Here is a 13,588-nt window from a genome sequence, read left to right on the forward strand (position 1 = left end):
TCCCAGGTTTCTTACCTATTTTGTATCATAGGAACACAAACTCTGATAGGTTTGGGATTATAAATTGAACATTAAGGAAGCATATGGCTGCTTGACTATTGGCGTGTTACCTTTTACTCAGACTGAATTGCAGGAAAACAGAGGTAAAACTAATTAACACTCAGTTAAAGCTGAGCTACAGAAACCATGGAAAATGTTGCATATGATACTGCATAATTTTCCCCACAAGTGATCTTGTAGAGGGGTGCAACTCCCAACAGATTTTGCAGAACAAGAAAAGATCAAGTCAAGTAGACCTGTCTTCTGTTTTAAGATACGAGTTCTTTGAATAACTGGCTTCAATCACATGAAATAAAATTGGCACTGTCAGAATACATGCTCTTCTGAAGTAGAATTCATTCCAGAGCTTCAGAAACTTTGTGGCTATTGAATTACTAGTTGGTACTGCATAGTCTGATGTTGAGTCCTCTTTGTAAAGGAGACCTTTCACTCTACTGCAAAGACCTTTTTGACTCATCAGTTCTGATATCATTACATTCTACAATAGGGAATCTTATACTAATACTGAATTTGTTTTTAACTTTGCTTATTTGTATTATTTAGGTCTGAAAGGAGGAGCTGGAGGACCAGACGGACAGGGTGGTACCTTCCGGTACTCATTCCATGGCGACCCACATGCTACATTTGCAGCTTTCTTTGGTGGCACAAATCCTTTTGAGATCTTCTTTGGAAGGAGGATGCCTGGTGGCAGAGACACTGAAGACATGGAAGTGGATGGTGATCCATTTGGGTCCTTCACTAGTTTTAGTATGAATGGTTTTCCAAGGGAAAGGAATACAGTTGGTAGCCAATTACGTCGTAAACAAGATCCCCCTGTAATCCATGAACTTAAAGTGTCATTGGAAGAGATTTATCATGGCTGCACAAAAAGGATGAGGATTTCACGTAAAAGGCTTAACCCAGATGGTAGAAGTGTCCGAACAGAGGACAAAATTCTTACTATTGAGATAAAAAGAGGATGGAAAGAAGGCACCAAAATCACTTTTCCAAAAGAAGGTGATGAAACACCCAACACAATTCCAGCTGATATTGTTTTTATCATTAAAGATAAACCTCACGCTCACTTCAAGAGAGATGGATCAAATATTATCTATCCTGTTAAGATCAGCTTAAGGGAGGTAAGTTTCTCTTTTGGTAGAACATTACAGTATGATACAGTGGCTCTGCTGCACAAGCTCTATGGCAGCAGTAAAGTTTTTGATTTTGTTTTTTAGTTAAGTTTCACTCTTGTAAAGTCAATATGTGGCTGCAAAGCACAGTTATTTATAGCGGTAGCAATAGCCATTTTGATAAAAATGGAGTATTATTTTAAGCTGTTTACTATTAGAGGTGGAAGAGTATGAGGGTGAGAGTAAAAGTTGGTATGTCTTAAATCTTTGTACTTTAACTTTCTAGATAAATATATATTAGGCTGAAGTAACAAACACAAACAGTTAAAGAATACATCCAATATAGTATGCTCCTTACTGCTGTGATGTGATTGCTACTTCTGTAGGACAAAGTAGAAATGTTTTAAATACTTTCACTGCGAACAAATTCTAAGTCTGCCTTTTTATGTCCTAACTTATTTGAGTGTGATTTCAAAGTACGTAGAGATTGATTTCATGATTATAAATTATTGTGAACAGGTGTTACAGAAGCTATATATAACAACAAAAATGGTATAGCTTTTTAAAATTCTGTTCCAGGTCAAAACACATTGGCTTTCAAAAAGAAATATCAGAAAAACACCTCAGCAGAGTTCTGAAGGGTCTGAAGCCTCGACAGGGTCATAATTTAAATGATAATGTAGATGAGCGTGTATGTTGGTTTTTTTCTCCTTAATTAGCATGAGGTGGAGCAATAAACTCTTGCTTGTGTTAAAGCTCTTTGTGTACATTATGAGCTCCCTTCTTAAAGGATTCTTAACTAAAAATACATGGGAAGTGAGGTAAAACACCTAAAATAAGATGAGGGAGGGAGAAAAGACAACATTTAATGTTGATGTGAGTAATTTAGTTCCATCATAGATAAAAGCCTGTTTAGACGCATTGTTATGTAAGTTGGACATAATCAGTATAGACTAAGTGTGCTGAATCAGGTGAAGTTGGAGGAATCAAAATGTTGTTATCTGAGATCCTAGTAATGAAAACAAACTATTGGATAAAGCAGGAGGCGGTCTGTGATCTTCTAATTTTGGTGCACCAAAACAGTTGTTTCCTTTTCTTTGAGCATCATGAATGCTTACCCAAGATGGCTGTGAAATTTGATATGCCTTTGCTTACAGACACTTAAATGTTGTTTTGCAGTTTGGTATAGTATAGGTTGATAGTATATTGGAGTAAACGCCTGTACAATGTAAATAAAAAGTGGAACAGGACTCTAAATTTCCAATGGAAACAGAGAAGCTAGACATCTCTAGAGAAGTACGAGTGAAGAGTTCACTCTGTGCCCACCTAGCTCATTATTTGATAAAGGCTCTGAAGGATATATAAGCTCAATTACCCTCCAGTGGCCATTGTGTAAGATTGGCAAATTCCATGATACTCAATGAAAAATTGAAGTCTTCCGTTTTTAAGAGAGGAACACTGTATTTGAATTTTGACATCTCAATAGTGCACAGTGGAAATACTGTTCAGAATGCTAGTCTTTTCTAAATAATCCAAATTCAGTTACAGGTACAGATAAAGTTCTGACCAATTTCTTTTTCTCATGATACAATCTTTCTTTAGGCTTTGTGTGGCAGCTCTATCAACGTGCCAACGATAGAAGGAAGAACCATACCCATGACAGTAAATGAAGTTGTAAAGCCTGGAATGAGAAGAAGAATTATAGGATATGGTTTGCCATTTCCCAAAAATCCTGACCAACGTGGAGACTTAATTATAGAGTTTGAAGTAATTTTCCCAGATAACATTTCTCCAGCATCAAAAGAAGTACTTAGGCGAAATCTTCCAGTTTCATAAAATGAAGACTGTGTATGTTAACAGTTTAAACAGGACACTGGAAATGCAGAAGACTGGCAAGTCTGTGCTTTTAAAAGTGCAATCTGTAACAACTAGTGGAATATTTGGGTTTTTTTTTTTTGTTTTTTTTTTGTTTTGTGGGATGGGGGGGAAATACTGTAATGCTGCATGAGAAGAAAAAGGTTAAATATAAGTCATACAGGTGACTTTTGCAGTAAAATTTACAGGAAAACCACTCATTTTATTTTAGATCTTCCTAATCAAAAAAAGTTATTCATTATTTTGCCTAATGTAAAATGTAGTCGGTTTTTACAAAGTCAGTACATATTTCTGATACAGTATTTGAGCCTCCAAGTACTTTATTTCTTATATCCCTACCCTATCTATAACATTACCCATTTGTACAGAAATTGGACATAGTAGTAGAAATATGCAAATGTATAAATAATATAAAGAGCAAAACATGAAAGATATCATTCTGGTATGTTGCCTTCCACTGCACAAAGCATAGGCTGGGAAAATTGGCTTAGACTCCTGAACCATCCCCCAGTGGAATGAAAGCATTTTCTTTATTGCCTCAGAGAATGTGTGAGGACTGCATTGTGAGTCTAGCAAAGGGCATGTGGCTTGAGGAGCAAGAGTAGCCATTTGCTATGGGATAGTTCCTCAGCCTTCAGGCAGAACAGCAAGAAGGGTTTCAACAAGTACATAAACAGAAAATGGTGGGCCTTCTGTCAAACGGAGCAGGCAAGCTTGATGACAAATGACATGGAGAAGGCTGAGGTACTCGGTGCCTTCTTTGCATCAGTCTCTACCAGTAAAACAAGCCTTCAGGAATTCCAGACCCCTGAGACCAGAGGGGAATTCTGGAACCTCAGTGATGGAAGAGCAGATTAGGGTGCACCTAAACTGGAAGTCCATGAGCCTGACAGGTGGCATGTCTAAGTGCTGAGGGAGCTGGCTAATGCCATTGCAAGGCCACTCAGTTATCTTTGAATGGTCGTGGAGATTGGGAGATGTTCTGGTAGACTGGAAAAGAGCAAATATCACTCCTGTCTTCAAGAAAAGCAGGAAGGAAGATTTGGGGAGCTACAGGCCAGTCAGCTTCATTCACCTCAGTCCTTGGGAAGGTGATGGAGAAAATCTTCCTGGAAAGCATTTCCAAACAGAAGGACAAGGTGATCAGGAGTAGTTAGCATAGCTTTACAAAAGGGAAGTTGTGCTTGACCAACCTCGTTGCCCTCTACAGTGAGGTGACTAGCTTTGTGGATGACCAGAGAACAGTCCATGTTGTTTACCTTTGACCTTAGTAAACAGACTGATAAAGTACAGGTTAGATAAGTGGAAAGTGAGGTGGAGTAAAACCTGGCCAAATGAGTGGGCACAGGGTGGGTGTAGTCAGTGGCACAAAGTCCAGTAGGAGGCAAGGCAGTAGTGGTGTACCCTATGGCTCAATACTGGGGCCAATACTATTCAGAATCTTCATTAATGACCTGGATTATGGGATGGGGTGGGGTGCATCCTCAGTCAGTTTGCAAATCACGAAACTGGGAGGAGTGGCTGGTAACCCTAGATGATGTACCACCTTTGAAAGGGACCTAAGTGGGTTGGAGAACTGGACTCTCACAGAGTTCAACAAGGGGGAATGTGAAGTCTTGCTCCCTGAGGAATAACCCAAGGCAGTAGTAGTACACCCTGGGAGCTGAGTGGCTGGAAAGCAGTTTTGCTGAGAAGGACCTTGGGGTCTGGGCGGATAACAAACTGACCATGAGCCCACAATGCACCCTTGTGGTGACACAGGCCAAAGCTTTGCTGGCAGGCTGAGGGAGACAATCCTTTCTCTACTCAGCACTGATGAGGATGCATCTGGAGTACCGTGTCCAGTTCTGGGCTCCCCAGTACAACGAGGATACAAACTTACTGGAACAGAACTAGCACAGGGCCATGTAGGAGCGGCTGAGAGAGCTGGAGCTCTTCAGCATGTAGAAGAAAAGGCGTTGGGGGGGATCTTTTAAATATAAATACCTAATGGGAGGGAATGGAGATGGGGGGAGCCAGGCTTTTCTCACTAGCTCTCAGTGGTAGGACTAAGAGGCAGTGGACACAAGTTAAAACACAGGGGATTCCATCTGAACATAAGGAAACACCTTTTTACTGTGAGGGTCGTCAGACACTGGAACAGGTTGCCCCGAGAGGCTGAGGAGTCACCATCCCTAGAGATACACAGAACCTGACTGGGCATGGTCCTGGGCAACCTGCTGTAGCTGACCATGCTTGAGCAGGGATGTTGGACTACATGATCCCAAGATGTTCCTTCCAACCTGAATGATTCTGTGAACTTGGATTTAGCACTTTTCACTAGACAGAGATATGGGCTGTGCTCTGCAAATGAGGTGTAGCCCAAAGATGGGTGGTATTGATGTGACAGCTTGAATCCCTAGGGAGCAGGTCTGTATCTGCGTAGAAAGATGCACAAAGAACACTGTAAAAGCATTTGGCTAGTGCAGGTATTTAAAGATCATGCTGATCTCAAGTATTCATTATTTTCAAAGGCTGAGCTTTACTCCCGTGAAGAAGGAAAAGCCCAGGTCCTAGCTAAAGGAAAGTTTGCTTAAGATACAAGGTGGAATAGGGGTTGCCAATAAGCTTTCATATGCTTGAGTCTTGTTTGAATAGAAATATGAGTTACTTGTCTTTAGAGTTAGAAGGTGCATAGGGAAATGGAGAGCCTTCTGTAATAGTCTATAGTTTTATAACACAGTAATAGGGCTGGTTCCCTTGATTGCAGCATGATTTTATTGAAAGAAATACCTTGCAGGTGTGCTTTATTACTTGAGTTTAAAACCGTAATACAGTGCTTTAACAACACTTTCTAAGGTTTTTTTTTTTTTGTTTTTTGGGGTTTTTTTTTTCTTCATAAGAAAATATGTAAGATTTGCTGTCAGCCTTTTGCCTGTGGAAATGTAGTAGTTACCTGCTCTGCTAGGTGGCTTAAGAAATAGCAGTGTTATCTTCATGTATGCGATTTTCTGCTGGAGAGTAAGTCATGTGGAAGTGGAATTTAATTTACAGTAACTTTTTAATGAGCACAAGAATAATCCCATTTCTGTTACTCAAAGGAATAGAACTTCTGGGAGATACTGTTCAAGTCAATTTTTCAACTTCAGATCTCTTCATACAGTGTCAGTTAGCTGTAGTCCTGAATCTACAAGGAACTAAACAATTATTGGAGCAGTATCACAAAGGGAAAAATTTGCTGCTTAGTGCTTTACGCTTATTGTTAACACTATATATTTGTTCAAAAAATTCCCATTTCAGTATGTTCCGTATTGCATTTCTTATATGGTTTTTAAGTAAAAAGTATAAAGTTGGTTTTTAACTTACTTTTATCTTTTGTTATGATGGCAGATGCTGTAAGCTACACAACTTTAAAAGCATATCATCCTAAAATACCTGTTTGTTGGTTGAAAAGCTAATGGAATTGAGCATTTTGTAATTCAGGATCTTGTAACTATAGTCCAACTTGTAAAAAAAAAGGTTACAGCAACTAGAATTATTTTTTGTAACCATCCTTGGGTAAGAGGAGTAGTGTTAAATTGAGGAATTGCAGTATCTTGTGTATTTAGAGATATATATGTATAGCAAACTAAATTTTTCCAACTGTTTTCATGCTCAAAATACAGAACTATAGGACTGGTATGAAATGCTTGTATTTCTTTTCTTACGGAGAAGTAACAAAGCATATGTTTCAGAAAATAGCATGTGGAATTACTTCAAAATAAGAGAGGGAACATTAATATCTATCTAATCCAGGATTCTCAAAAATTAATACTTTTCTAATCAAAAAATGTGCTTAAAAGCTATGTTTTAAAAAACACTTGATTATTTAATAAAGGCTACTTGGGAGAAGGAGTCAAATACAGTCACCTAGTGTTATCTCTTAACTGCTGAAATACATGGAAATAACATGGACATTCGTGAAGTTGGGGCAAGAAGGATATTTTGATTTCCTGAAGCTTGCTTAGGTGCCATAGAAAGTAGAAGTCATTTGGTTACTTCAGAGGAGTTCATTCAACAAGTCTATGAAAACCTCTACTTCTAACCTTTTTTAATCTCCCCAACATCAAGCTGTTGCAAGAGTAGGGCATGCTACATTACAACCATTTCTCCATTCTGCCATGCAGTATCACTCTGTGATTGCTCTAGAGCAGGCTTTCTGATGTCATGAGGATATTAGTATTTTACTCTTCCACTCTTTTGTATTATCAATGGTGAAAACTTGTTGAAGCCTTTTTGTGGTGTCTTGAACAGATGATGCAGATTTGGATTGGTTTTGAGTCCCAACCTGTTTACTTTGTTATGGAAGTAGCAGACTTTCGGACTGTGGTTGGGTCTCCACTGTTGTTCTTACCACCTTCGTCTTGTAACTTTGTGTGTTCTCACTTCCATGTGCCTTTCATGAGGTGAGAGCTCCTCTTCATTTGTAAGTCCTCTTCTAGTATTCATCCCTATTTTCAATATGACCTTTGGTCCAAACCTCACAAACAGTGCTGAAGATGAGCAATAAGTATTATGATGATCAGTCAAATGAGATTACCGGTGTTCTAATTCTCAGATGTGATAGTCCTAGTATTTTTAGTAAACACTCAAAATGGTATCCATGTCTGATTCTCAAAAATCCAAGCAGGAGGAGATGTCCATCGGACTGATGCAGAGCCAAAGCATAGGTGAAGGTCATGTCTGTAGCTGGCTTGGTTTTAAAGACCCTGGTTGAACTGTACACAGGCATCAGTACACCATGAAATTCTTGACTTTGCATAGTTTTGCTGAGAGACTGGAGAAGACCATTGTCCTGTTTGGATAATCTGCTATGAGTTCTGGATTTTTATTTTTTTTTTTTGAAGGGCCCATTCCAAAATAAATCAACATTCTGGAAAGGGAGTTGTATTTGGCCAAGAATCAGTTCTACTTCTTGGTAAGTGCCACTAGCCCTATGCTTGCATGAACTAAACTTTCCCTATTAATGAGTCATGCTTTGTGGTGGGTTTTTTGGTGTTTGGGGTTTTTTTTGGTTTTTTTTTTTCTTTTTAGACATACTGGGTGCAACTGGCTGGCATTTAGTTTTTGTTGAGAGAGGAAAATAATTGTGGTTCTTCCTTGGCCTTTAGTTAAAGCTGTATGAGCCTAGACATACATCTTTTTTTTATTATTATTATTCTTACCTTATAACCCTTGAGTCTCTCAAAATATTTAACCCTAGAAAACTCCCAAACCCTTAAGCCCTTAAGATGCTTTTGCCAATCTTGGACGATTTGGCCTCACTAATGTGATGACGCGGTCTTCAAATGTGGTTCTAGGAGCTGTGTATCTGGGGTGCTACTGAGCTAAAGGAGTGAAGTCTGTAGCCTTTGTAAGGGCTTTACTCTGTTCATGGACAACTGACTGATTTTAAATAGTGCAAGGCTTGTTAATCATGTCTCTTATCCTGTCATGCCAAACTGTGTTATTTCACTGCTTTAGGCACTTGCATACTTGATGGTGACCTGTATGTCTGGCTGACAGAACTATCCAGAAGCAAGTGCTTCATAGACAGGGGTTTGAGAGAATGATGTGTGTGACTGAATGCCATCTGTACTATCAATGGAAGGGAAAGACAGTAAACTCAGATGATTGTGGAGAACAGAAGTATGTTTGTGAAGATCTGGTCAGTCTTGCATATGAGGAGCACTCCCTGCCAGATCCGGAGTCACTTCCCTTGACTTCAACAGCATCAATCCCATAGGGATCCACTTAGAGAGCTCTAAGTCATAGTGGGTATGGCAGCTCTCATGCTGACAGATAGTTGATGAAGCTTCTAAGAAAAGCCTTGAGGTGACTAGACAACTGACAAACTAAATGCCCTCTATTCCTTTCTGGTGTGTGCATTTTATGTGCTAGTCTGACTCGCTGGTAACATACTTTGGGGGTAGAATAGATTTTACTCCACCAGTGAAATTTGCTATGACTCAGGGTGAAATTCTATGTGCTTGAATTCATATGCTAGAGCTAAAGAATATGTGGACGTATTACTGTAAATATCATTAAGAGACAATTTTCCAGTCAGTAAATGCTAGTCCTCATTTGCAGCTGACATTAATAGTTTTTACTACGTTGCTTACTGAACAAATCCCATAGAACCAGGGTATTCATATAATCACTTACTGTTTGGCATGCAAAGTGGGCAGATGGCAGTACCAATCTCAGCAAGTACAGAATCTCAGCTCTTCATTTGTCAAAATGCTCAGCAACAGACTATCAGGTAGCATGAGTTGTTTCCTTCAGACTCCTCCAGTTAATTGTTCTATTATTTAAAAAGTGAAAGTAGATGTCTGCTGTTCCTCCCCTTAGATCTAGAATGTATAACTGTCCTGTGCTTGTTTTGTTCCCCTGGAATTACTGGTTACCCAAGGGAGGAGCTTTGACAATCTTGTTAGTCATGCCTGATTGCTGTATCAAGGGCAAATTATCATCTTCACATTCCTGTTGCCTTACATAATTAAAAAAACAAAATCCCTACCCAGCCAGTTCCTGAAATACCATATAGCACTTCTCTGATTAGTACTTTATGGCATGCTCCGCAGAAATGTCTCAACTGCTTGTATTTGTATCCAAAGAAAGGTGGATAAACTGGGTTCAACGAGAAGCAGACCTTGCCACAAAAGCTATGGCTAAGTGTAGTAAGGACCTAAAAACACTTCTGAGAGCAATCCAGGAAAACCACATATTTTTATTTTCCTCATATACCAACAAACTGATTTTAAAAGTAGTAGGAAGCAGGATAAAAATTCCTAGGATCCCCTTGTGCTCCCTATCAAGTCACAATTCCAAAACTGAAGCTGGTGTGCAAACTGAGTTCATTGCTGCTGCACAAACTTTCAGAGGATGGTTTTGCTAGTTCATATTTTGCCTTTGACACACGGAAAACATCAATACTTAATGTAATATGGACAAACTCTCAGAAGATCATTAAGTTTTGGTAATGGAGTTTGGTCCCCTCCTCTCACAGGCAGTCCTATTTGAACTCCTGTCTTAAAATTGAGGAGGAAATAAAATCTTAAAGCCTTGTTTTGCAGTATCCTCTGATGGTTTAAAAATAGTTGTGAACATTATTTATGAGTAGGAGATTTCGGTTCTATTTTTATCAATATTCTTTTATTTAGATAGTTTATATCCACTTAATGCTATCACAGATACTTACAAACACCAGGTATGTTTCTTCTCGGTCTTATTTTAATTAGACTAAACAAGATAAGGTCCTAAAATACCTTACAAGAAACTCTTTGTTCTCTTGCCATACTAGTAATTCTTTTAAGCAGTTGCTTTGTTTGGAACATGGATAACCAGAAAGATATAATATGCTGCAGGTAAGAACTGCCTAAGTCACATATAGGTGGATATCAATATATATAGAGATTTTATGTGTAGTGAAACAACTTTATGTACTGACAGTTTTCAGTATAGCACTGTGCATTTCATATCCAGTAACATCACTGTTCTATTCCAGATACTTTATCCACAAACTTTATGCCTGTTGCATGCCACAATTCTGGCATCTTAAGTGCTGTAGCTGAGAAACTGAAAAATGTAATAAACTGCAGTGTGAGATATAGAATAAAAGAACTGAAACCCATTTTTCCTTTTTTTTTTCTCTTAGTAAATAGCTTATTTTTTCTTCTAAAGCTAAGGCTAATAATGGATTATTAACTTCTATTTAAATGGTTAACTCTCCAACAATATAATTTACAAGAAGTGAAATCTAAGTAACTTTTGGATCCCAGCTATCCTGAATTGCTTGAGGCTTGTTTGAATTCATGACCTAGTTTTGATGTGCGTTAGTTAATGTTGCCAGATATTTCCCTAGTGTGGATACATGTTCAAGGAAGCCTGAGACCAGGACTGGTTGTAAATGGAGAAAATGCCGTGTACCCATTACAGGCTTTTATTCTTTAAGCTTCTCAGCAGTCTGACTCATTTCTAGCTCTACAGATCACTCAGTCAACACTGTTATGCTGATTAAATCCAAGTGGTTGGAACTGCTAATACATGATCAGAGCAATATTAATAAATAGAATTTGCAGCTTAGCAAAAAATAAGCACGTGTAGCAATAATGGACAGGTGAAAGTGAGTGTTGAATGCTTCTTTGCAGTTTCTTGCTGTGCCAATTTCATGTAGATGCTCTTCTAGGTTTGCCTTTTGAGACTAATTTAGCATATGTGCAACGTTACCTTCCTCAGATTTAAATGACAACAATGTCACCTGTTACACTGTATAAATTATGATAGCATATATATGCTTCATACTGTTTGTATTAAACAGTACAATATGATCTTCAGTTTATTTGGTCAGCTCTGTTGGTCTCTTCTTTCAGTACTTAAAAGCTGCTGCTGCTGCTGCTTGAAGCTGTAAGTAGGGTCAGTGTAGTTCTTGCACAACTTCAGCTGTCTTTTTCCATCTCCCCATATGAAATGTGGAAACATTAACACTTTCACTGAAGAAAGATTTGCAATGAATACCTAAATTAGGGCTGTCAACATCCATGAGTTTTTAAAATAAATCTTCACAACCTCTGTATGTCACTGTATAGAAACTTGGCTGGTTTAATTTACATTAAATTATTAACATCAATAATTAAATAATGACTGCAAACAGTATTCACTTTTGCATATTTCATTTCATTTCACATTCACTTCATAAAAAAATGAATTTTTTAAATTCATTGATTTAATTATCTTTTCAGAAGATAAGGAATGAGTTGGTGGAGATCAAGATTGGTAGAGACAGGACGTAAATACTTGTGAATGTCACCAATTCCTTTGTAATACATTTTAGTAAATGGAAAGGGCACGTCTTAAAAGAAACCGCCCATTTAAAATTGCAAAACAGCAAACCCCCCTAAATATCAGAACGAATGTGAACAGTTTGGCACTGTTATTTAATCCATCTCTTTCATCTCACTGCAATCTCATCCAATTTATGCCAACATCTTGTCTGAAATGCATTGCAGTAACGGGGGAAAAAAATACACAGAGTTCTCCAAGTTCAGAGAAATGGTAAGTTTCCTGGTTTTAAACTAGACTGAAAAGTCACCTATTAAAGTATGATGGCAAGTTTGTTCTGTGGGTTTCTTTTAATTGGTGGAAATGACTAGAAAATTCATAACAATCTTGAATTGAATTGTCTTCGATTAGAATTGGATAAAAGTGAAGTATTTTTGAGTGTTCAGTTAAATCTACCACAAGCCATCTGGAATGACTGAAATCTGGCTGGCTTCACTTTTTTTTTCCCCACAACATGAGCAGTTTAAAAGTTACATGTCTTTTCTGAGATGTTCTGCGGACTTTCTGATTTGCTATGCTAAGAACTTTTGACTCCAGGCTGGCTCCTACTAATTCACTTTTCTGTGCCTACCTAGTCTGACTCCTGTGTGCCAGAATTGCCCCCCCCCCCCCCTTTTTTTTCCCTTCCCCCCCTCCCCAGTGATTTGTCTTTTTTATTCTGAGTCAGAAGATGCAGTAAGGCAATGCTGCTTCTTTGCAGCTTTAGAGAAAATTCCTTTAGGAGTGCTGGGTGTTGCCTTGTGAAATTTCCGCTCTTCACACCTTGAGTGGATTCAGAACACCAGTGGAAATGGAGCAACTTGCGCTCAGGTGAGTGTAGTTCCACAGGAGCACAGATGATGTATGTCTCTTACAACACATGATCATCTAACTCGTTCTGTAGAGTACATTTCTCTATTCCATGATGGAGAAAGGAACATGTTAAATCTACTAAATGTTGGAAAATACTTTTCAAGTATCTATATGTTACATCTCAGTGTTTTGAAGCTGTTGTCCAGTTCAATAGGAAGCCTCTGAAACTTTGCTTATACAGCTATTTCTTTATGAATCGTTAGAGGGGTTTATAGGTACACGAAGTATGATTGTGGTAAATAAGCAAGAGTTGGCTGAAGTCCTTGTATACTTAATGTTTTCTTCTATATCCTGAATATAAACCTATTCTGAATAACATTCAGTACTTTGTTATTAGTAGAAATTCCTGAACCAGCGAGTGGAAAGATGGTAAACTTTTTACAGTCCAGATTTGCGTATGATGTTGGGAGACCTTCAGGTGAGGTGAGCACACTCTACGCTACACACCGTCTCTAATGCACCGTTACGGAGAAAGCAGCAGCGATGCCCTCGCAACAGGCAGCGAGCGGCGGGCCCCGGCCCCCGGCGGGCCCAGCTCCAGGTGTCCCTGGCTGCCATCGAGAGGAGCCCCCGGACGCTGCCGGCCCGGACCCGCGGGCGGGAGGGGTTACCGGTGGCTGTGAGTAGCTCCTGGCCCAGCTCCGCGCTCCCTTGCTTGAGTTACGGCTGCTACGGCGGGCAGCGGCAGGGGGCCTCGGTGCCCGGCCCCGCGGCGGCCCAGGCTGCGGGGCTGTGGGCACGGCGGGGCAGAGCGCCGGTCCCCTCCCGGGGCAGCGGAGGAGGGAGCGGCCCGGGGGGCGGCGCGGCGCGGCCGGGCCCTCCCGCACCCAGCGCCTCCCGCAGGCTCGGGGCGG

At 39.6% G+C, this 13,588-nt stretch overlaps 1 protein-coding gene across 2 annotated transcripts in view; it reads left to right on the top strand.

Annotated features, from left to right (window-relative positions):
• DNAJB4 (DnaJ heat shock protein family (Hsp40) member B4) overlaps nucleotides 1-11,382 on the top strand; it is a 32,091-nt gene extending 20,709 nt beyond the window's left edge. For both annotated transcript variants that reach the window (XM_056355445.1, XM_056355446.1), the window contains exons 3-4: nucleotides 604-1,178; nucleotides 2,772-11,382. In XM_056355445.1, the coding sequence (XP_056211420.1) occupies nucleotides 604-1,178; nucleotides 2,772-3,005 (809 nt within the window). In that variant the 3' untranslated portion in view covers nucleotides 3,006-11,382. The remainder of the gene's footprint in view (nucleotides 1-603; nucleotides 1,179-2,771) is intronic.
• The last annotated feature ends 2,206 nt before the right edge of the window (nucleotides 11,383-13,588 follow it).

The sequence above is a fragment of the Falco biarmicus genome, chromosome 11 (genome assembly GCF_023638135.1).
Source record: "Falco biarmicus isolate bFalBia1 chromosome 11, bFalBia1.pri, whole genome shotgun sequence".
Lineage (NCBI taxonomy): Eukaryota > Metazoa > Chordata > Aves > Falconiformes > Falconidae > Falco > Falco biarmicus.